General features: G+C 39.9%; 2 protein-coding genes and 1 long non-coding RNA gene across 6 annotated transcripts in view; 1 reads left to right on the top strand and 2 right to left on the bottom strand.

Annotated features, from left to right (window-relative positions):
* The window catches only part of LOC309708168 (uncharacterized protein), a 73,948-nt gene that overhangs the window by 14,409 nt on the left and 35,503 nt on the right, over positions 1–24,036 (bottom strand). The gene's annotated exons all lie outside the window — the stretch shown is intronic.
* LOC309708175 overlaps positions 1–24,036 on the top strand; it is a 37,943-nt gene that overhangs the window by 3,528 nt on the left and 10,379 nt on the right. The window lies entirely within an intron of this gene.
* LOC309708171 (ubiquitin carboxyl-terminal hydrolase 12-like) lies at positions 1,302–18,384 on the bottom strand. 4 transcript variants are annotated; one of them, XM_082535961.1, is made up of 24 exons: positions 15,399–17,979; positions 14,830–15,162; positions 12,860–12,958; positions 12,133–12,263; positions 11,476–11,567; positions 7,962–8,067; positions 6,567–6,647; positions 6,313–6,368; positions 5,929–6,001; positions 5,736–5,819; positions 5,192–5,247; positions 4,782–4,872; positions 4,634–4,696; positions 4,424–4,524; positions 4,244–4,300; positions 4,012–4,143; positions 3,796–3,919; positions 3,558–3,709; positions 3,353–3,452; positions 3,136–3,212; positions 2,848–2,956; positions 2,181–2,238; positions 1,854–2,011; positions 1,302–1,767 (listed from the first exon to the last, which is right to left on the bottom strand). In XM_082535961.1, the coding sequence occupies exons 7-24, from the start codon at positions 6,591–6,593 to the stop codon at positions 1,762–1,764; spliced, it is 1,524 nt and encodes a 507-aa protein (XP_082392087.1). In that variant the 5' UTR covers positions 6,594–6,647; positions 7,962–8,067; positions 11,476–11,567; positions 12,133–12,263; positions 12,860–12,958; positions 14,830–15,162; positions 15,399–17,979; the 3' UTR covers positions 1,302–1,761. The 4 variants fall into 4 exon arrangements, with proteins under 4 accessions (XP_082392087.1, XP_082392085.1, XP_082392086.1 ...); XM_082535959.1 differs by lacking the exons at positions 7,962–8,067; positions 11,476–11,567; positions 12,133–12,263; positions 12,860–12,958; positions 14,830–15,162 and having other exon boundaries at positions 17,904–18,384; XM_082535960.1 differs by lacking the exons at positions 11,476–11,567; positions 12,133–12,263; positions 12,860–12,958; positions 14,830–15,162; positions 15,399–17,979 and having other exon boundaries at positions 6,567–7,648.

Below are 24,036 nucleotides of genomic sequence, written 5' to 3' on the forward strand. Positions count from 1 at the left end.
TTTTTGGGCTCATTTGGGTTCTCAACACTGGGCGACTTTGATGGGAGTGAAAGCATCCTCACAACATAAATCACCACACTACCTGCTTTTGTTTCAGGTTTTTTCTTTATCCTTGTTAACATGTTTGGGTACTGGGTTTACCTGTAATGCATTTTGTGCTCCAAAAGCTGTTATTTTGTGCAGCTGTGCTCCAAAAGCTGTAAGCATGACCTTTCTTATCATTAGATTGTGCCACACCAGCACCTGAGAGAAAAGCTTTGAGTTTGATTTTGTGTTTTGCAGGCACTCAGGAGAATAAGTCATGATGTTTCTTGTGTTTGTCATGTTAGTATCTCAGTGCTTGTCAATCACCAGTCAACAGTGTCACCACTGTGAACAACATCCTGCGACTGTTTGAGCCAAAACCTTCGAGAAGTCCCTGCAGCTGCTTCAAAACTCATCACTGAGCTCGATCTCTCTTTTAACACGCTGGAGACAACAATGAAAGATGACTTTCTTTCATATGCTGCTTTGAGGGCTTTGCTGATGAAGTTCAGCCAAAACAGGAAACATGCAGCAGGAGACAGTAACTTGTTAAAATGTTATAAAAGGTACAATTAAAGATTTTCACCCTACAGGGTTGTCAATGATCCAAGGATAAATGTCTAATTTGGTCAAAAGTTTATAAGCCATTTCTGGAGAGACTGCAGTGGAAATGTTGTCACTTTTGGACTTTGCTACCTGCAGCTAAACATTTGCAGCTAAATCATTTATTTAAAAGCAGAAGCTGCAACTGATCGAGTGAATGTTTGTCTGAAAACTTAAACTGAACTCCAAGCGTACCATTGCTCCAGCTTACCATCTTTACCTGAGTGAATCAGTTTGTTGAACAATCTAAATGATTCAGAAACTTCTGTGACATCAACTTAACTAAGGCTCATTACAAATTTCACAAAACACTGCTGAATACTTTTAATATTTTTTTTATTAGTTATTTTTGTTTTGTTGTTATTTTGATTTTAATAAAACAAAATAACATAAAGAATCAAATTGTTTCTTTGTTTTTTTAAATTTAATTTATTTTACAAATAAATTAATAATAATATTAATAATAATAACAACAAATTAGTGCTGTCAGCGTAAACGTCATTAGTTAAAATGACGTTAACGCTGACAGCACTAATTTGTTGTTCCAGAGAGCAAGCCAAACACTGGTCTAGAAAAGGACGATCTCTAGTAGTGCTGCACTACTAGTAGATTTTGTTTTAACCTCCTAGGACCTGGTGTCCACATATGTGGACATAAGATTTATGACACCAAAATACAAAATTTTGCTCTTCAAAAACCTGATATCCACTTATGAGGGAGGACATTACACTGCCCCTGTTCAATCGAACTTTAAAATGAATGTCCTCATATGTGGATCTCATTTTTTTGAGAAACAAAAAAAAGATAGTCCGAATCTGATGTCTTTGTTTTCACATTCATCAGGTCCCAATCAACCCAAATGGCACAGAGAAATTAAAAATGCATGCCATGAAAGAGTTCAGGTCTTAGGATGTTAAAAATGTCCCTGCTGATGAGACCAGTGAATGTGGGGCGACGGTGGCAAGAAAAAACTCCCTCCTGGAGGAAGAAATCTTGGGAGGACCAGGCTCTCTGGGAGGACCCTTCCTCCTGAGGGCAATACTTACCAGTACTTGTCCTCCAGTGTGCGATGGTGGGCTGGGACGAGTGTTGTTTCTTCTCAGCATGATGATGACCTTCCTTCCATTTCCTGTTTCAGAACTGAGAATGAAGGCAAAACTGGTTAACAAGGTAACAGGACATTTAAAAATTCTCTCACTTCAGGATGAGATGCTGTGTCTTCTTACGTTTCTCTTGTAAAACAGCATGTAGGCCGAGTGCTGCTGTTCCTCACAAGCTGCCGATCCGGTTGTGTGGAGCACCTGTGCGTCATTATAGGTGAGCCAGCGATCTGATGTAGAGTGCTGACTCTCCTCAGGATGGACAGAACTACAGATGTAGTGTCCTGAAATCACATTAAGACAAATGAATCCAACTTCTGGAAGTCAGCTGATTCAAGCAAACAGTGATTTTGACTTAGTGCGTCTTAGAACATCAAAAGCTTTTGTGTGTGAGTCCTTCACTGAAAAGTAGAAAGTTTTCATTTTCTGTTTGTAACAAGTCTGTTGTTTTACCTGACTCTGTGCCTCCATAATGATTGATGATGCTGACAAGACTATAACAGCCACCACCCTGAGAAGGAACAAATCCAAAGAGTGTTAGTTTCACAAAGTCTCACATCAGAGCCATAATTAAGCTGATTTGCTGAGGCTACGTCCACACTAATGCGTTTTCGTTTGAAAACACATCGTTTTCTCTCCGCTTTGACCTCCCGTCCACACTGAGATGGCGTTTTCCTCAAGGAAAAACACAGCATCTTGAAAACGCTCTCGAAAACGCACACATTTCAAAACGGAGTTGTCCCGTCGCAGTGTGGACACTCGAAAACGCAGACTTTCTAAAACGATGACGCATTTTAGCCATGTGATGCAGTCATGTGAGCAATTAAACAAAGATAGCCGAGTGCATTATACAGCGGTTGTTTTGATTGCTCTCAACTTTGACAGCCCTAAAAAAGATTAATATCAGTTTGTACATGCTCCGGATAGCTTTTCTTCAAATTCTGTAATCCTCACTCACTTTTGCGCATGCGCAGGACTGGAACGTAAGCGTTTTCGGCCGTTTCAATGCAGACGCACAACTATTTGAAAATGACTGAAAACACTAGTGTGGACACGGAGTTTTCAAATCTATCAGGGCTAGTGTGGACGTAGCCTGAGACGTTCTGCAGTCTGTTTTTACCTGATTGGATGGCACCACCAAGTCCCTCTGCAGCCTGACGGGGTCATCCACCTTCTTAATGTTGTAGGTTTGTGTAAAGCCAAACCTCTTCAGATGCAAGATCAGGACTCTGGCAGAAAAGAAAAAAAAAACACAAACAAGGTAGAAAATAAGAAGAATGAGTGTCAAACACAAACAGAAGATGGGAGAAAACGACTGCTCAAGTATTGTCTCGAAAAACTCTGATATTTGATGCGCCACAGTTTGGAAACCTGGTCAGTCGATCACTTCTGATGTGACCTTACTCACCTTGGCAGTGTATCAAAAGACGACTTCAGTTCTGAGGCCGTCCCTCCACAATCACAGCGAAATTCTATTTCTTGTTCCTGAACAACAGCACAGAGAAAACAGGCTTTATGGTAGAAAGAAATCTCAACATATGCACACACACATACGCACAAACACTAACAAAAAAGGTGTGTTAAGATCGCTGACACTACAACTCTATTGGAATTTGTGATCTTACCTTCAAGTATGTCTCTAACATGTTTATAATAGACCCCTCTGGAACAAGGTCAAGAGACAAGCTGGTGAAGTCCTCGTGCTGTGATGATTGGTGACCACAGCTACACATTTCAGGAGTAACGTAGTTAAAGTAAAGATCAGGTAGGTGGAAAAAAGGTATATGAAAATATTGCAACCAGCTCTGCATTTCTGAAAGACAGGCTTACCTCTTGCATGTCCTCATGTTTTCCATTTTAAAAATGTGATGCTCTTCTACTGGGCAGGTATAACTTTGGCCCAGGAGAGCTGCGTTCCTCTCCAGGTGAGGTGCGAGCCTTTTGACCTCATTGAGGAACAATGTTAGGAATTCATGAGCGTCCTGAAAGAAAAGCAGAGAGATTTAAAACAGTACATCAAAATCAGAAGGTAAAGCAAAAAAACAAAATGTCCAAATAGCTGACGCACTTTCTGTGCACTGCCGGTGTATTCAGGAGCTTGACTGCTGAATGCCTTCTTAAAAGCTCTTAGGTGGTGATCTTTAAGGCCATAATCTGTTGACTCATGACAGTCCCTGACATCAATGAGCCTTCTGTAGAAAGGAAAGGGTAAACAGACATTTCTGCTGTTAGATCTCTTTGTTCTTCAGGTTTTTGAAGAAAGTAGAAGGTTGACGTAGCGCACCTTAAGAGCTGAGCTTCTGGATCTGTGCTCCACAAAACCTCCTGACGCCTGATGTCTCTTATGAACTCCTCAATGTTGAGGAGGCTCTGCAGGCAGGAGTTCATGTAGCAGGTGTTTCCGATGTTTGGAAACCTGACACACACGCACAACGTTTACAGTATCAGTGTAAAAGAATTCATTTTCTCCACTTTGACAAAGTGAGCTTTGGTCTTTGTGCACCACGTGTACTCACCCGAAGCAGTCTATAGTCCCAGTTTGACTTTCTATTATTTCTCCACCGCATGCTACACTGCTCCAAAAAGGTAAAAACACAAACACAAAATTAGGAAAGATGTCAGGATGCTGAGCAGTGTATGTGCATGGATGCATGAGCTTTGAAGTTGAAACATTTTGGAGGACGTCTTTCTCTTACCTGTTAAACACATGCTCCCATCCACTCTCTTGGTCCAGAAGCTCCATAATCCAAGTGTCCCAACTCAGGTCTGCTGGGATCGTTTCCGTGGTGCTTCTTACCTGATATAAATATATAGGACATAGCTGTGTGCCTCATTGCTCTTAATTGCTCTCATTTAACTGTGATGAGTAAATGCTTGATGACAGTGACTTTTTCCATAAAACATACCTTCCCGGATTTAAAAAGAGTCTTCACAGTGTTGCTCTCTGCCTCTGCATCGCTGTCAGTTTGCTGCAGAGGACGAACAAACATAAGTTTATTAAAAAGTACATTTTAAAGAGAATGTGTATTTCATATGTTTTGTGTAAAAGCAAACCGAGGAACAGCAGAAGATGTGTCTCCATTTTCTCTTCTTTTGGCCATTTTCAGGGTTAGCTGGTGTGGCAGCAACAGAAGCATCCGGGATGCTGATGAGGACAAAAGTGTAAATGTTGTGGAAATTTATAAGAAGGAGTACATTTTGCTAATACAGATTGCTAATAAAAGTGAATAACTGTAATGGAATACCAACATGAACAAAATCATGTATTTTATACATTTACACTCTACATTTTCAAATGCTAATCTCTGCATCCATATAAATAATAGACAAGACTAGAAGGAGTAAAAAAGATGTAAATACACAAGGTGGAAGAAAAATGCCAATAAAAGGGAAATAAAAGAGCTCCAACCAAACCACTGCTATAAATATCTCCAGCAGCATTAAAGAGTGGCGCATTTCTTTACCTCTGATGAGACGTAGAAGGAATTTCCTTCTCTGCCACGTTTTGTTTGTGTAATTTCTGTTTAGAAACAAGAAAAGCAACATCAGTAATGGCATAAAACAAACATACCAAGTGGGTCTCTCCATGAAAAGTGTCCAGTTAGAGAATTTGGTATTATTTCATATTATTTATCACTTTAGTGAGCTGTCAGCTCATGAAGCAGATATAGGAATATCTTTAAATAAAATAAAAACAATTTATTCATGCCTTAAATTGAGTTTTAAAGTTTGTCCTATGAAATACAAAATCCTTCATTTGGTTCTGATCAAAATTCAGTTTTTACAGAAATCATCCATGAAGCTTCAAAAATGCTTATTCACCATAAAAAATATTTAGAGAAACATCCTGCAAGTCTCTTCGAACTTACCTTTCTGTGAAAAAAAAACGTTTAAACATCTTTGAACTTAATTTGAGGACATGGCTGTGTGCTAAATTGCTCTTAATTCTTCTCATTTAACTGTGATGAGTAAATGCTTGATGACAGTGACTCTTTCCATAAAACATACCTTCCAGAATTTAAAAAGAAACCAGCGACACTTTTTTTGTGTCTTCACAGTGTTGCTCTCTGCCTCTGCATCGCTGTCAGTTTGCTGCAGAGGACGAACAAACATACGTTTATTAAAAAAGTAAAGTCACTTTAAATTAACAAGTGCAATTTAAAGAGAATGTGCATTTCATATGTTTTGTGTAAAAGCAAACCGAGGAACAGCAGAGGTGTCTCCATTTTCTCTTCTTCTTTTGACCATTTTCAGTAACAGGAGCATCCGGGATGCTGATGAGGACAAAAGTGTAAATGTTATTTTTCAAAGTGCAAATTTTTAACAAGGAGTACATGCTGGAGATTGCAGATAAAAATTAATAACTGTAATGGAACAAAATCATGTATTTTGTACATTTACACTCTACATTTTCAAACGCTAATCTCTGAATCAATATAAATTATAGACAAGACTAGAAGTAGTAAAAAAGATGTAAATACACAAGGTGGAAGAAAAATGCCAATAAAAGGGAAATAAAAGAGCTCCAACTCAACCACTGCTATAAATATCTCCAGCAGCATTAAAGACTGGCGCATTTCTTTACCTCTGATGAGACGTAGAAGGAATTTCCTTCTCTGCCACGTTTTGTTTGTGTGATTTCTGTTTAGAAACAAGAAAAGCAACATCAGTAATGGCATAAAACAAAGTATATGGTATGAAAATACAAAATCCTTCATTTGGATTCAAAATTCAGTTTTTACAGAAATCATCCAAGAAGCTTCCTTAAAAGTTTCAAAAATGCTTGTTTACCATAAGAAAATATTCATAGAAATGTGCTGCGAGTCTCTTCAAACTTACCTTTCTGTGAAAAAGAAGTTTAAACATCTTTGGACTTGATGTGATCGCAGCCAAAATCTCCTCAGCTTTGCAAAAGTTCAACTGAAAACAAGCAGTCAAAGGTTGTATATTTATAAACTTTCAGCATAGAATGTTCATACCCTGAACAGCAAACATCATCATTATGATGTATGGGGCAAATTTGCATATTTTGGAATGTATGCTCATTTGAACTGTATGGTGCTCGTCTCCAAGCAACTGCTACACAAAACAGGTCAAGTCAAGTGGCTTTTATTGTCATTTTAACCACGTGCAGAGGTGCTGTACAGAGTGAAACGAGACAGCGTTCCTCCGAGACCCTGGTGCTATATATGACATATACGGACAAACCCAGGACTACATAAAGTGCAGTGTGCATAAATTGCAAAAATAAACAAGACAAAACAGTGCAAAACGTGACAGAACAGGACGAAACAGACACAAGACAATGGAAATGTGCAAAATGCTGAGTATTGTGCAAAAGTAACTTGGTGTCTGTATGTATGTATATGAGTGTGAGATACTGCAGATAAGTGCTTGGTAGTGACATGTGTGAAGGTGTGCGTGTGCCAGTGCAGTCACTGAGTGTTCAGGGGTCTGACGGCTTGTGGGAAGAAACTTTTCCGTAGTTTGGTAGCGAGGGCCCGGATGTTGTGGGACCTCTTTCCAGAAGGCAGCAGGGTGAAGAGTGTGTTTGAAGGCTGTGTGGGGTCCTCCAGCAAGCGGGTGTTATAAGGAGGGGAGAGGGGCTCCAATGACCTTCTTAGCTGCTCTCACAGTGTGTAGCTGTCCATACCTCAACGTTACAAAAGCACAACCACTGTCCACACCCCAACCACACCTCACCTCACAGTAAATGATCATTTCCATTTTAAGCATTTCCAAATAATCATTTTCCATACTGCCAGTATAAATATACACAGTATACTGCATCACTACAATATACAGTTGTGTGCAGCACCCGTGCGTCATTATAGGTGAGCCAAGGATCTGATGTAGAGTGTGGACTCTCCTCAAGATGGACAGAATTACAGATGCAGCAGCTGTTTCCGATGTATGGAAACCTGACACACAAACAACAGTTTACAGTATCAGTGTAAAAAAATGTCCTTTGACCTTTACTTTTGTCAAACAGCGGCCATATGGACTTGTACTGAACATCGACAGCACGAGAGGTAACGTGGCAAAGTAACAGAATAACCGATTAAACAAAGATGCGCCAATACAATACGAGGAATAAAATAAATGAAATGAAATACAAAAAACAAAAATACGGCAGTGGCCCCTGTCTGTGCAGAACAAAATACAAAGAACTAAATCACACAAGGCTCCTTTAAAAAATGTGGAAGTGTTACATACATTTTTATAAATACTTACATTCCACAGAAATCTCAGCTCACTTGCAATACTGCAGCACACAGATGATCTCGCAGCTTATCCCTTGCATGGAGAAAATGGCCGCTCCACACTGCACATACAGGTCCTTTGCATCATACATTTAAGAAATACATCATCTTGTTAAAATACTGACGTTTTGCCACTGCACTACAATTATAACAATATGTTTCAATGAGTTATGTGCATATTTAACAATTCCCTACCAACAATTTAACTCCTTCACAACATTCCCGTTCCACATCCACAACAAAAAGAAAGGTAAACAGGAAGTCCCAAGATGCATTTCTTGTTAAGTTTTTTTGGAAAACTGCAGTTAACCCTTAAGCACTGCCCCCTACACAAACCTATAAAATTAACAGCTTCAAGTGCACACAACATGCAGATAACCCAAGAAATAGCACAAGCAATAACATTAAATTACCCAACAACATTCTTGTCTTACCATACATGGAAACAAAGAAAAACATTTTAAGACCCCTTTTTGAACCTTAAATGGATATTTGGTTAACTGAAATGGAAAATATTATTAATTTACCACTCGGCTACACTCTCCCCTGCAATCAGTCAATGCCCTCGGTGGCTAATAAACCTCGACTGAATGGAAACCCCCCCGCAGTGTTGTTTTTCTTTTTTTCTAAACAGAGCTGCCCCTAGACTTGTTCAAATCTGAGATGCCATGTCAGTGCTAATTGCTACAGCATTGCAGGCAGATTTGGGCAAATGAAACAGGTTTGAATGTGACCCTGCAGTACTGCAGATTTGACCTAAGGTGTCCACAGTCGTAAATTCCAGCGGAGATGCCAGAGGGATCAACTGCAACCCAACCAGTGAACCTGCAAATTGGTTTTGTATGGTTTTTTTGGCTTTTTCTCTACTCATTTTTTGTCATGTTGGATTATAGAATCAAGAACATTTGAATTCCCAGTCAACACAGAACACAGAAATAAGTGCATCTCTAGGCCTGGATGTGCCTTTCTCCTTCAAACGATCAAAACAAAATCAGCATTAGCTCAGAGTAGGTTGATTGGATAAGCATAGTTCAAGTGATTTAACTGATTATTATTTAGTTTTATTTCATTTAGCTTTTTTTCCTGCCAAACTGCTTTAATAAAATATCCTGTAATAGGTTCAAATGGTGGATATTCACTTTTTAAACTTTTGTTAAGCAGTGCAGGTAAAAATCCGAGTATTTATCCTTATTAGTGCAAATAGCTTTTACAGGTTACTCCAGCCCTTTAAATACTGTCCAGGCCCGTAAAATTGACCATGTTATTAAGAAGTGCACCAATCTAGAGGGGAGCTGTCATAACAGGTGGGACTGGTAGGATTTGACCTGCAAGGCTACTCAGGTTTTGCTTATCTCATCAGGGGAAGCAGGGAGGACGTGCCGACTTCAACGTATTTAGAGCTGGGCGAGTCCCCCCACCCACATCAGCTCCATCTGAATTGTGCATTTCCTTCTGGGTAAGACCCATAGGATCAGAGATTGCAACCTTTTAACCACAGAGCTGATCCAGGCTTCCTGTATTTGTGGTGCCGGTCCTGCTGATCCTACTGGAAGAGTTTTACAATAGAAAAACTGTCAAGTGCTGCTCTCTTGTGGTTAAAAGTGAGACTATCAGTAGCCATGTGACTGGCTTTTACTCTGCAGGAGACTAAATAAATAAAACAAAACTAACTGATGAATGAATGAATAATCTAAGAGTTCAAATAGATCGTGGCTTTTATTGGTCATATTCTTTTTTTCACTCTGGGACTGCCATTAAAATGTATATTCACAAATTACACTGTTTGCCAAATTTGTGTCAGTAAAACCAAACCATAGCAGGTCTCACATTCACTCCTCATGCTATCCCTTTGTCACAAATCACCCTTCACAGTGGTCTTCACACACTCCAACCTACCTGCATTATTTTCTTCACCTCTCTGCATTGCCCGTTGTTTTGAATGGCACGCACCAGATACATAACACAGCTACCTTCACTACTTATACTTCTGCAGCTCTGTTGTTACACCTTTTTCCCACTCATTCACAAGTATTCTGTCTTCCTTCTACTGACTTTTATACCTCTTCTCTCCAGAGCACACATCCACCTGCTCCCTGCTTTCACAATGTCGCTTGCAAACATCAGTTCATGGAGACTCCAGCCTGACCCCATCAGTAAACCTACCCACCACTATTGCAAACAAGAAGAAGCTCAGAGTCAATCACTGATGTAATTCCACCCTCACCTTAAACCCATCTGGGACTCGTACTGAAAATCTCACCACTCTATCAAGGTACAACTCCTGACAAAGTCTCCTCTCAAAGCAAACATTCCTCTCAGTGCAGGTGATATGAAGAAGACACTGCTGAAAATAGCCCAGTAACCTGAAAAAGTGGGGAAACAATGCCTAGGAAATATGCTCACAAAACCCTAAATCAAAACAAATTTCACTCTATGAAAGTGCAAGCACCACATAATGCAGGTTTTTATTGACAGCAATGACAAATGAGTTTAATCCAGAACATACTGTACACTCTCCCCTTTGAACAATAAAGATCTTGCAGCATTTACTTAAACCAGATATACTGTTTGTATGTGTGTGCGTGTGTGTGTTTGTGTGTGTGTGTGTTTCATTGAATATTTTTCATTGAATGTTTTTTTTATTATATACCTCAGATTACTGTTCTTATATTCCAGAGCACAGAGCACAAATTATGGAGAAGGTTTGGAATTAACAATAATAAAGCATACAAGCCAAGAAACAAACAAACAAACAAAACTACAACTGTTTCAAAACATGTCTGTTATTTCCATTCTAATAAATGACTGGGTGTGTAAAGCGCTTTGGGGTCCCTAGGGGGACTAGTAAAAGCGCTATACAAATACAGGCCATTTACCACTTTCAGAACTCTAATTACATCAGTTATTTATATGCGACTGTTATCAAATCAACATTAATAAACCATGTGAGATATCTGCATGTAGAAATATAAACCACTCATCCCCATCCCCACCCTCCCACCCATCTTCGGTGGTTTTTGGCCACAAGTGTGTTTCACATGTCCTCGCATGCACCCTCCAAGTTATAATACATAAACAAGAAACACTCACCACGTGTTCATTTGTGCTAAACTAACAGATGAATAATCAGGCTGCTGATGTTTATTATGGTGTCTGAGGTCTAGGTCCACACAAGCAACAACCCAAACCTATCCCTATGATATCACAATATATATTTATGCTTTTTTCAAATGCCCTCTCAATTCTCGAATAATCAGGGAACAGAGGCAATGCAACACTATGAATGGTCACTTTGAGTGCATCATTGTGATTTATATCACTTCAAAAACAAAAATCAACCAAAAGCAGTGAAACAAAAGAAGAAGAAAAAACACCCCATCAACAGCTTCAAAAGAAACCCTCCAGAAGTGAATAATATTCGACTACATATCTAAACAAGCTCATAGGGGTTTTGTGTTGGCTGCTCTGGAGCTGCTGCTGGGCACCTGTTGGTCTTCATCATAACTTCATACACATAATCATTGGATCCTTGCAGGGAAGGTCTTGCTTTTCTTTCATGGCTTTTCATTTTTCTCGCCTGTCAATAGTAAAATATCACTGTATCAGTTTTCTGTATAAATAGTATGATGGTTTAAGCAGATTTCAAAAAAGTACATCCAGTTAACTTCTAGAAAGTTTTCATTTTTGACAAATGATTTGACACATGGTAAAACAATAAAACAGTGCTCACAGTGGGTACAAAGCCAAGTGGAGTTCTTAAGAAGTGGAGTTTACAGAGGACAGGTGTGTTAGTGTATTATTAACGTTGGGTTTTGTAACAAAGAAAAATTATTTTCATCTTGAGCTAACAGAGCGAAAGACGTGAACAGTGTGATGCACTTTCCAAGGAGCTGCAGCCCTTTCACAGCTGCACTTCAAGATCCAAACAGATAATTCAGTGGTTTCTGATATAATCAGCAAGTCAGCGCAAGAGCGTTTACAGTGTTTACAGCAGTCATACTTGGTTGCGGTGAGGCTAATAAATGTGTACATTTACATGTCTGCAGACAGAAGATAACCACTGCTGCACACCATAGCTGCAGGGCTGGATTACATAACAGTACCTTACATAGAAAGCTTTAAGTAGAAAGAACTGAACTCACCTTCTGGATCATCAGTAGGATTAAGATTATGATGAACAGCAGGATGATGGTGGAAATACTGATGATTAACACCAGAGGTAGATGTCTCTCCTCTGCAGTGGACAAGAGCGCTTTTTGTCTGGAACATGGTTCTGTGTGAAATACAGGGAAACACAAGTGATGTCTTCATTCAGCTACATAAGAAGTTTACCATCCTGGTGCACTCCTTTAATTACACTGTTCTAACTTTAAATTTGCAATGTAATACAGAATTCTCCAAAAGAAAACTCAAGAAGAGCTCATCTAAAAATAAAAGGAAGATTGCTCTTCTCTTTGTATATCATATAGGAAGAGGAAAAGTAATTAAAAGTAATTAAAATCTGTGTTGTCACTGTTTGTTTAAAAAAAACAATAGCCTTTTACATTACTTTTATTCAGCATTACTGTTGAGGGTGTCACCAAGCCCAAATGGCACATCAGTAATTGTGAATTATGGTCTATTGTGTTTTATATCTACTGTAAGTTGAGTTCAGCCCTACTGAAGACCACAACCATAAGAGATATCACAATTGTAAAACTTAACATAAAATCGTTTTCTTTGTTATTGCTACTTCTTTTTTTTATAGCTTCATAAAGTGTGCAAGCTAATTTGTGGCAATGGAAGCATCTGTATGCAGTGCACCTCACTTGGCTGATAACAGCACTGGGAGTTAACAGACAGGCTGTTAGTTGAGAGAATCAAACTGACCTTTGGGATGCTCGGTAGTATTATGCTCACGATTACCACCAGGTAGACGTCTCTTCTCTGTGGTCGTCTGGAGCTCTCTGTTAGGTTTGTTTGTTATTTCTGTATGGAAAAAAATGTAAATACAAATTTAGAATAGCTTTAACTGTACTTTAACAGCAAAAAATTTTTTGATACAAAACCCTTCATAGTCAGGAAGGACAACAGAAAATTGGTATTTTTTGTATATGTCACCTTGACAAGAAAAGTGGATTAGGTCACATCATTTACAAGCTGGAGTAATGAAACATATAGAAGACACATTAAACAGGAGCCCTGTGTTTGTATACGACCAAAGAAGTTGTGTAAAGTGTAAATTAAAACTGAATGTAATGATCTGCAAATCTCATAAACACAGAAAACATGTCAAATATTTAAATTGTGAAATTTTACTTTTTCATGAAAAATATTAAGTCATTTTTCATTTGATGGCAGCAGTTTGTCTCAAAATGATGGTGGAGGGCAAAAAAAGACTGTAAAATAAAGTAGTAGCAAAAACAAAGCCCTGCAGGAACACTTCACCTCTTGCTAATTAGGTTAATTGGCAGGAAGTCAGCGTTATAACAAAGTACAAAAAGAGCATTGTAGCGAGGCAGAGTTTCTAAGAAGTAAAGATGGGCAGAGGGCCATTAATTGGTAAAAACTATAATGTTCCTCAATGTAAAACCATTAAGACTGAATATCTCATCATCTATATTACATAATATCAAAAGATTCAGAGAATTAGTATTGGATGCCAGTGATCTTTGGGCCTTCAGGTGGTAGTTCAGTAAAAACAGGTATGATTTTACCTTGGAAATCATTGCATGGTTTCAGGAACACAGCCATAAATCACTGCCTGTGTTAGTTGACCATGCCATCCTCAAAAGGAGGTTAAAGCTTTATCATGCAAAGAAGCCATATGTGTATGTGATCTAGAAACAGTGCCATCTTCTCTGGGCCAAAGTTAGTTTTAAATGAAGTCGAAAACTGTTCTGTGGACAAAAAACCCGAAATTTGAAATACTTCTTGGAAAACTTGGACTCTTTCAGACTAAAGAAGAGAGGGACCATTAGTGAGGATGCATTAGTGCCTGTGGAACTGAAAGCCTGTACATTTGGCACCATCGATTTTGAAAGGTATATGCAGGTTTTAGAGCAACAAACAGTAGGTTCCAATCTGGACAACACGGTGCCGAGCTCTTCAGCCTGTATTCCAAACTTTCACCAACTGAAAACATTTGGTGCATCATAAAAAGAAAAACATGGCAAGGAAGACCCTGGACTGTTGAGCAGCTAGAGTGCTATTGGACAAAAATGGGACATTACTTTCCTAAAAGTCCAGCAACTGATCTGTTGTTTAAAAAAAAGTAGGTATGCTGCACAGTACTAAATGTGACCCTGTCCTAATGTTTTGTAGATGTGTTGACCTAATTTTTTTCTTTAAATTGTATATATTTTCAGTTTAAATATTCTGTTATGAATAAAATGTGGGTTTATGAGATTTGCAAATCACTGTGTGCTGTTTTTAGTAACATTTTACAGTGAACTTTTTTTTAAAAATGAGGTTATATTTTACAGATTCAGAAGTGCAAAAGTATTAAACTGAAACAGTTGTTGCTGGTACAATAACTTTCTTAAATATATTTTTCAGCAACAGTGGTGTTTATAGAGTGCTATCCTGCCTAAATACTTCATAAAAATACTACATATTGGAGTTTAGGGTTATAAAAAGCTGACTTTCCTGGAGCCCAAATAACCACATCCATGTGTAATGTCACCACTGTGTAGGTAAATATAAACCAACTTCCTATACTGTTGCTACTTCGTAATGTAAAAATCACATCCTGAATTTGTAACTGTGTACTGTACATTTACAGTACACTGTCTTTAGCCCCTCTAAAGTCTTTTAGTTACTGGACAAGATTTTGGAGTTAAATGGAAGAAAACACTCACCTCTTACAAAAACTGTGTAGACTTTGCACTCAACACTTTTGTCTACTGATTCTTTGTAGACACAAGTGTAGACACCAGAATCATCCACAGTCAGATTGGTCATGGTGATGCTGTGGTTCATGGGAGCTCCGTTTGACTCAATCCTGCCTTTGTATCTCGATCGCACAGCGACTTTGCTGTTTACATGGTTTCTATAGTAATACACCTCATTCTGTTCAGTAAACCTATGATACAGATACATCCCAACATATCGACCATTGTTTTTGGGGCATTCTTCTGAGGAACACTTCAAAGTGATGCTCTCACCAGGCTCTGTGATGATTATAGTGCCTTCTGTTATAAAAGAGACAAAGTCTCTGATTAAAGACATGTCAAAGACACCTGCATTAACAGTGGCTGAATACCAGTTGTTCTGGAAGCACTTTAGACACATATCAAAATGTAATGTGACATTAATTTAAACCAGAAACAAATTAAGAAATGGTAAAAAAGTCCTCTCTCAGCTAGTGTTATTTCATGCAGACATAAACAAAATGAAAACCTCAGAATAGGAAAGTAAATGAACATACCTGAAGTGGAATAAGAAAAAATCAGTACTAGGGCCCAACACAGTCGCATCATCTCTGCAGCAGTGGCAGCATAAACTGCTTGTGTTTCTAATGCTCTCTCTCTATTTACACACACACAGATAAAAGAGACAGTGAGTAGTGTTTCCTGTATGTATGGTCTGGACTGATGATTAGCGCATCTTGTAGGATAAAATCACTGGTTTCAGTTTTAGATAGTGAAGTTGTGTTTAGCTTTTAAATCTCGATGCAAATGTGTTCATGAGAAAAAATACAGTACAAGTATGTCAATAACTTCTTTAAAATGACTCAGATTTACCATTTAAAAGCAAAAAGCAGATTGCCATGCGCAATCTGACAATGAAGAATAAGACAGCAATAAAAAAAAACCCAACTCATTTCTGTGCTTTACTAACAAAGACACAATGTCTGTTTTTTTAAAAATTACATTTTTTTAAAGCATATAACCTAGTTTACCTCAATATTTTGTAAATAATGTAGATGTAAATCAAATCACCTTTTACAAAAGTTGACAACAGACAATAGCAGTAGATTTTCAACTGGTCTCACGGTTCACATTCCTGCTCATCATCAGAGTATCATAAGTATTAAGGAATATATAACATACCGTAAGATGAAGAAATACTGTTAAGGTCAAGGTGCCTCAACCAGATGATCCACTATGAGTCTCTGATTGTTGGACTTAGACCTACACAAAAGCCAATTTTGGCTTCTGATAAATGAAGGCTGGGATGTATTAAAGAAGCATAGTTAATATGTAATGATTGGGAAGTATGGACAGTTATTTCATTCAGTTATTTTTTGGCTATATTACATAAATGTTTGGAGATGTTTCCCTTCCACACTGCAACATTTGAGAAGTGAAATGTTCACTTTAAGCAAGTCCGAATGTCTGTAAAACTTCTTTATTATTTTGGGGATTTCAGAACCATCTGTAACATCTGTGTGTTGCCATATTGTAGTTACTTCACGCAGGTAATGAAACGGCAGCTTTTTTTTCCAGCCACTCCATTTAGGAATCAACATAGTGGGACATCTGCCTCCATCTCACCCATCCTCCACTGTCACATCGCCCTTCTGCATGTCCTCCATCACAACAACCATGAAGGTTCTGTGTGTTCTTCCTTGCTTTAAAGCTGGTGTGCTCCAAATGGCAGCAAAACTATGACTTTGTGGAAAGGCTTAGGGTACTACTGTTGTTCCATGTGCATTAATGTGGAAAACTCTGATGCTTTGGGGATACTCCCAGAGATCTTGGGTCCGTATCCAAAGTTCTTGAGCTGCAGGGATTTATGACTTTCAGAAGAAATAATCTTAATTGAGAGCAGCCTAAGCTCACATGCAGTTGTATACAAACAAAAGCCATGTGCTGCTCAAACCCAGTCTGCCACAATACGCTAAGCAACAACTCAGGTTACTTCCTTCTTAGACAGGTGTGTAGCTTGGTACGGCTGTGGCTGCTCTGTGGTCTCTGTGTCTCAAAATTTCAGCCTGCTAAGTAAAAAGGAATGGCTGATTAGAAGATATGCAGCAGCTGTACCATTCAGCTCAAGCTGGCACTGCTCTCTGAAATGCTCTGCCCCACCTCTGCAGCTAAGCTAAAACCACAGTGTACATCTACAACATTTTGTGTGGTAGTGGGATGTGGCTGTCTTGTCAAAAGACAAAACACCAAATGTTCTTCTCACAGTCACAATCAGAGAAATAAAAGTTTTCCAGGTGTGTGAAAGCACACCAGTGGTTATGTGGGTGCACAAACTGCAATAAAGCTTTTATTTTTAATATTTCCCTGATGTCATTTAAGATGTGTGACATTATTGTATACAACACACACAGCAAAATGTATCGTGCCTACTGCATGTTATAGGCTGGGAGGATGCACAGTCATGCACATTAACCAGCTATGTGGTAACTAAGAGTTCTGTAAAAAAAAAAAAGAAAAGGGAAGTTAAATTTGATTTCAAATAATATTTGTTTGTTCTTCCTTCATCAGACAGTCTGTCGTTAACGAGCTAACTGCGCTAACGCACTAGTTCCCACCATTTGAGCATTGCGTGGCACATCCGACATACTGTTTTACTTTTGTCCATGACGCGCTTACCATCAGGGTCATGCTTCACATGAAAACCAAAATAGTTCCAAACGGCAGATCTGAATGAGGGTGGGGGCCGTTCAATTTCGGGTAGCGTTGAGGCAGTTGCCATGTTACAATGAGCTTAGCTTCTGTCTTGCTAGCTTGTGCTGCGACAGTGCAGCCTAGGCGGAGTAGTTGAACGCAGATCCACTGAGCGCTCGACACAGACAGCATCGTCAGAAGAAAAGTTGATAAAATAAATAAAAAATGTGTATTGTTCAATACATATGCATACCGAACCGAAAGCACTGTATCGAACGGTTCAATATCGATACGAGTATTGTTGCACCCCTAATATAATATATTAGCACAGGTATCAATAAAGGACTACCGTATTAAACACTTTTACTAACCGCAGGAAGACAGACATTGGTGTTTAGGCGGGCGATGCTGGGACCCACGCGGGACAGCAGCTCCTCAAACTGGGCAAGGGAAAGACGGTGGTACCGCTGAAAGCGGCCATCATCCATATGCAGCTCCTGGAGCAAGTGGTGAAACTCACCAAACTGCTCATGCTTCTAGAGGACCAGATGGACCCAGGTACGGCGAGGACATCCTTTACGCCGCTGCTCTGCTCTCCACAGTAAATAGAGAAGGAGACTCTCTCTTCAAACGCTAGATTGACAGCTGCCATCTTGCAAACATACCGTCTGGCACTACTTCCTCCCACATTTCCGCTTCACACGCGTGAAAATTGCATATTTTGAAGCGCGACCAATTCGTGTTGGTCCCGCGTCGAGGTGCAAATGTGCACGCGACCAGCTAGGGGCGGTCTGGGTATGGCAAGCCATTAGAGCCAAAATTCGCCACTTTCCTAACCCGTTTGGTTAAGAAATGGCGTAAAAAACGCCGTTTAATTATTCAAAACGCCGAAAAAAACGGCGTTCTGTTCCGACAAACGCCGCTTTTCCCGCCACTCGGATGGCGCCCTGAACGCACCATCCGAGTGACGTAAAAAGCGGCGTTCAAAGACAGACGGAAACGCCGTTTTTTACGCTACTCCGCACAAAACGCCGTTTTTATGCATCTTTGAACGGCGTTTTTTACGGCGTTCTCTGCCAGCTGTAACGGCGTTTAAAACGGCGTTTTGTTGAAATTATGCAGGGCACTCCCCATGGTTCCCTCATCCAATTACTTTCAACTCATTTCACCCAATCAAAGAAGAGGAAGTGCAGACCACACTAATGCATCACCGATTCACCTTGCTGCTAAGTGATTGCCTATTCAGTACCAGTGCTTGTCACAGTATTCACTTGTATTATAATCCCACTATGCATTTTGATGTGTTTAAGGCATGATCGAGCAAACAAACGACAGAATACTTTTTCTGAAACCTTAACTGTGTTACCTGTTATGGCAGCTAACAGGTAATGAGCTGAGCTTCTTTCTTATTTTCCTCTTTACTTCTCTTAACCTTAAACTTATGTCTTAGCAATCAGATCCTGCCATCTTGCATTACCGCTTCGTGCTAGTTATGTTGACTTTTCTCTTCTTTTTACTCCACTTTTTTCACCCGTGTTTGGACACTCGGGGCATGGCTCCTTTGTTTACATTAGGGATCAGCTGTTAGCGCTGCGCCCTGCAGCTGCGCTACCGGCAGACAGACCCTACATCCCCAGTGAGGGAAGAAACGGGGGTGATGTCTCCCGAGGACACCTCACACACCATCTCTCCTTCCTGTAATCACTTTAAATGTGAGATCGCTCCCTGATATGATTGAGGAGCTAATGACGCTAACCCGGTCACAGTGGCAGTATCCCGGCACTGCCCGGCACTCCCTCTGTGAGTAGGCTGCCCGGCTTCCAGCTGCTGCGGGCGGACAAGACGAGAGACAGCGGTGAGAGGAAAGGAGGGGGGCTGGCGGTGTTTGTTAAAGACGGTTGAGGTATCTCTGGGCACATCGCTGTGAAAGAACAACTCTGCAACACAGACATTGCCGTTAGCATTAGCGTTAGCATCCGTGGAGGTAGCCTGTGACTCTGTGGTCCGCAGACTGCAAACGCAATCTCCGAGAGCTCTTCTTCTAATATCAGGGGACTTTAATCATGTCTCGCTGGACTCCACACTGCCCACCTTCACCCAGTATGTGACCTGCCCCACCGTAGGCAATAAAACATTGTACTTAATGTATGCCAATGAAAAAGTGGCATACAGTTCATCACCTCCCCCTGCCCAGGGAAGATCCGATCGTAACCGAGTGCGTCTTGTCCCTGTGTGCAGCCCTTACTGTGCAGGGAGCCACTAATCACCCACGCAGTGCAGAGATGGTCCGCGGAGGGCATATAAATAAATAATAAAAGCAAGTAAATGACAGTATGCTCTTTCTGAAACAAACGGAGACCTTAACTTTTATCAAAATACCGTTTTACTCAGTTTAAAGTAATACCACTGTATAATAGCCTTCAAATTTAATAATGTTAACAGTATCTCAGGAATATTTTTGCCCTTTCAACATGCATTAAAAAATAGATATACAGTTTTGAATCAGACCTGTATGTACGTTTTCTCAAAAGTGATGTAAATAATCTCAAGAACCTGAAATAATAGTTTCCCATGTAAACTGGAGATGTCCTTGTCAATGTCATCAGAGTACTCTGGATGTCTTACACGAATTTGAAACATAAAACCAGAGTGGCACATGACAGTGTTGCACATAACATAACTAGTTTATATGACATGAAGTTATTAAAAAAAAAAAGAATCCATGTAACATGGTAATGACATCTTTCTGATAACTGTCGGCTGCAGTGTGCATTATCTTGACAAAAGTATAAGATACTGAACCCACTGATATCATGTGGTGGAGGAGCACAAATACCTGGACACCCACATATATACATTTGCTGAACTGGAAGATCAAAACAGAAGCTGTACACAAGCAGTGTATGGGCAGGTTATTTTTTGTGAGCAAGCTTGTGCAGTGCACTTTGATGTGTTCTTCTTGGATCAGGAGAGCAAGCTCTGTGATTGGCTGCACTTCGGAAGCTGTGGTGGAGAGGAAGTGAGTGAACAAACTGCCATGCATCATGGATATTCCTCTCAATCCACCTCACCAGGTACTTCTCTAAAAGTGTGACTCAGGTCTGTTGCCCCAAAGGATACAGGAAATGCACTGATTTCCATGACAGAATTCACAACAACACAGACACAGGTCGGTTCTTTGAAACGGGCGTTTATTACTTGGGCCTTCTCTCCTCGGCTTCACCATCACCAGTACGCCGATACACCATGAGAACTGGTCACAAGCGAACAGTACAAATCAATTAGCAACTTTAGAGTACACATATTAAGTCCAAACACAAATAACAACATTTCTCAAATGACAAATACCTCGTTGGCTGCTTGTCCTGAAAAGAGGTCCTTATGTTCTTGTGTTGCTTTTTCTTTTAGTAAACTTTTAACTTAAAATCGCTTCATGAGAGACATCTGCTCCCTCGCAGTCCATGCAAAGTCTCGTGTACTCTCGTTAAGGGTATTCTCACGAGACACTAGCTCTTACACTTTACACATGTACATTTCAAATAAAGACATTTCAACACAAACTATATATATTCATGATATTATGTAACTTATTATAAATCAGTCATCTACATCATGAAATCCACACAGAACATTTTAACAGCATTTACACCACTACTCAATGGTACATAGTAAACACGTATCATAACTTTTCACATTGTATGTATCCAGTCACCTAGTTATTTTGAAGTCTTTCCACTTGCTGCTATTATGTTTCAGTCATTAATTGAACTGTCTCAGTGATATGTGGAGTCCAGAAAGTATATTAAGCCAGTGATGAGCTCAATACCATGACTCCCTCTGGTGCCACTTAGTGGATTAAACAGTTCTACCACTTGCTCCATCACCATTCCGTCCAGAGTAAATTCAATGTCTGGCACAGTAATCCTCTCAGGCCAGTCGACCAGCAATCCCAGCTCATCTGTACCATGAGCAGCAGCACCACCACCAGAATCTGCACCTGAGCCCTGAGCAGCAGTCGTCTCACTCTCAGTGGCTGTCACACCACCATCAGCTGTCCCACCAATAGTCCCATCAGCAGCAGCTGCTCTGGTCTGAAAGATGTCCTGCATGGCAGTTGAGAATCGGCCCTGTTGCTGGAGGCTGCCTCGGACAAAAATCTGTAATGGGCTCAAGTGTCTCTCTGTCCGCAAGCCATGATTGTTCCACTGTTGAGTGAAGTCTTTCAAATCTCTGTTGATCCTTGGGAGATAGATGTAATGGAGAGCCCAAAGGTGCATTTCATTGTCAATGTCAATGATGCCTTCCTCCTCCAGGTGGTGAAATAAATCACAGTACACATTGGTCATTCCTCGCCACAGATCACCCCAGAGCCTCTCAATTCTCTGATTATGGGTACTCCTTCCTCTTAGGGCACTTCCACGATCAAAGCCTCTGAAAATGTTCATCATCAGGCAGACAGCATTGTTTTCCCCTCCTCTGTCTGTCCGGACCCTCGAGGGTACACCATAGGATACCACGGCTCTGATGAAACTTGATAAAACAGTACTGCTTGTTTGAGGCATGAAGGAAGACCACTAGACGACTTTATCCATCAATACCCCCATGAATGACTATCCTCCACCTAAAACCGTGGTCCATAAGAAGAAAAATCTTATTTCTGCTTTGTTATTGAAACAATGGAAACACACACTCTTAATTGATTTACATGGCACTATTGCATGTCAAGTTTGTCTGTACGTTGCTTGCGATGTCTGTGTTCTCTCATTTTCCCCTTTAAACATAACCAGTTGTGTTAGAGGACTGCCCATCCCAGGGCCTGGCTCTATTGGATGTGTCTTACTGTTCAACAGTTATATTTGATGTAATGCTGAATTTCACTTTGGTCAAAATAGGTGTTCAACAAATCAGTGTGCTTGGTTACCTTATCAGCTTGTGATTTCCATCAATGTGCCACAATGAGTTTGGACCTGCAACCTGATATGTTCTTCGTTCTGGTCTCCGCAAAACTGCTCTTATGGCAGCTGCTCCAGGATTTATCCGTAGCATGCTTGCTCGAACCCTCCTTCGCTGTACACGTAGTCCACGTACTCGCAGGGAGGCTCTGACAGCCTCAGGACCAATTTGTTCATTGCCAGCGACAATGTCCTGCACATGTTCATCCAGCGCACTGTCAGTCAGTTCCGCATACATTGATGCACGGGTGAAATGATACTGTCTGAAATCAGACAAAAAGAACACGAGTATTTTATCACTGCCATAACAACACACATCATTACTTGACTAGTTAGTGCACATTCAAATATACTAATTTTTACAATTTCACAATACCATTTAATTTGAATAAACAGTGGGTGTGTGTCACAAAAGAACTGAAAGTCACACTGGTTTCAAAAGTCACTGACCGCAGACGTCTTCGAATTGTACGAAGTGAAACATTCAAAATATCAGCCATCTGAGGTGCAGTGAATCCACATGACTTCAGGAATGAAAGCTGTTCCCGAGTGATAAGGTAAAGGGATCTGCCTCTACCTCTGTTGAAAACCACTGGCGCCTGGTATCCAAAAGAGCCTGAAAATATATAAGCGTTTGGTGTATTTGGAAAATAGGTTAAGACAGAGTCATAATTTATTTCACACTTTTGATCAGTCAAGGAATCGACACAATATGTGCTTACCTTGTTGGCCATGCTGAGTAGACAGTTCGACCTCCTGAATCAATTCAGCCAAGTCACGCAGAAGTTGATCTGCTGCAGTTACACTGATCAGTCTTCCTCTTGCCCACCGAAGGCTTCTCTGCATTGTCTCCAACCTCAAAGACATCAAAAAATTACTTCTTAATTCATGTTATATTTTCAGGCCATATTCCCCTTAAACATTTTATGCAAGTTAAAATGTTAAATGTTTTCCATCATGCTTTCATCATACCTCCTTAACGCTAACTGTAGCACATCTGGCCCAACATCGTCCATCAGCAGCCGCCGTGTACAGTCATTATGAATGTTCTTGCACCTTGAGATGAAAATCCTCCAGGCCATACTTTGTACTGTGATTCTACAAAGACAAAAATTTAAATTATTGCTTTCAACAGGTTTATATATTTAAATAAATCAAAAAATTTCATGTTAGTCTTCTGAAAATTGTGACTGAGCACTTTTGGAAACACTCTGTCATCACTAAGTATTGGGACTGTGAACAGTTACAGAATGCATCTGAAATAAATGTCACATTCTAACAGGTTATAGTTCTGTTAATAGAGCTTTTGAATCTACGTTTCATACATATTCCTATCTTTAATAGCAGTATGTCAACGATGTCAACCAATATTTTCATATTTCAAACACACACCCAAGTTAAAAATTTGAATCTCCGCATCTTCTACTCAGCATATCTGAAAAATCATTTTTGATAATGTTCCAATTCCATTGTCAAATGTTCCCATCCATGTTATTCATCTTTGTTTATTTTAAATGCTGTCATTAGTTTTTTTTTTTTTCAACTAATTACC

The sequence above is a fragment of the Aulonocara stuartgranti genome (assembly GCF_965226115.1).
Source record: "Aulonocara stuartgranti genome assembly, chromosome: 6".
Taxonomy (NCBI): Eukaryota; Metazoa; Chordata; class Actinopteri; order Cichliformes; family Cichlidae; genus Aulonocara; species Aulonocara stuartgranti.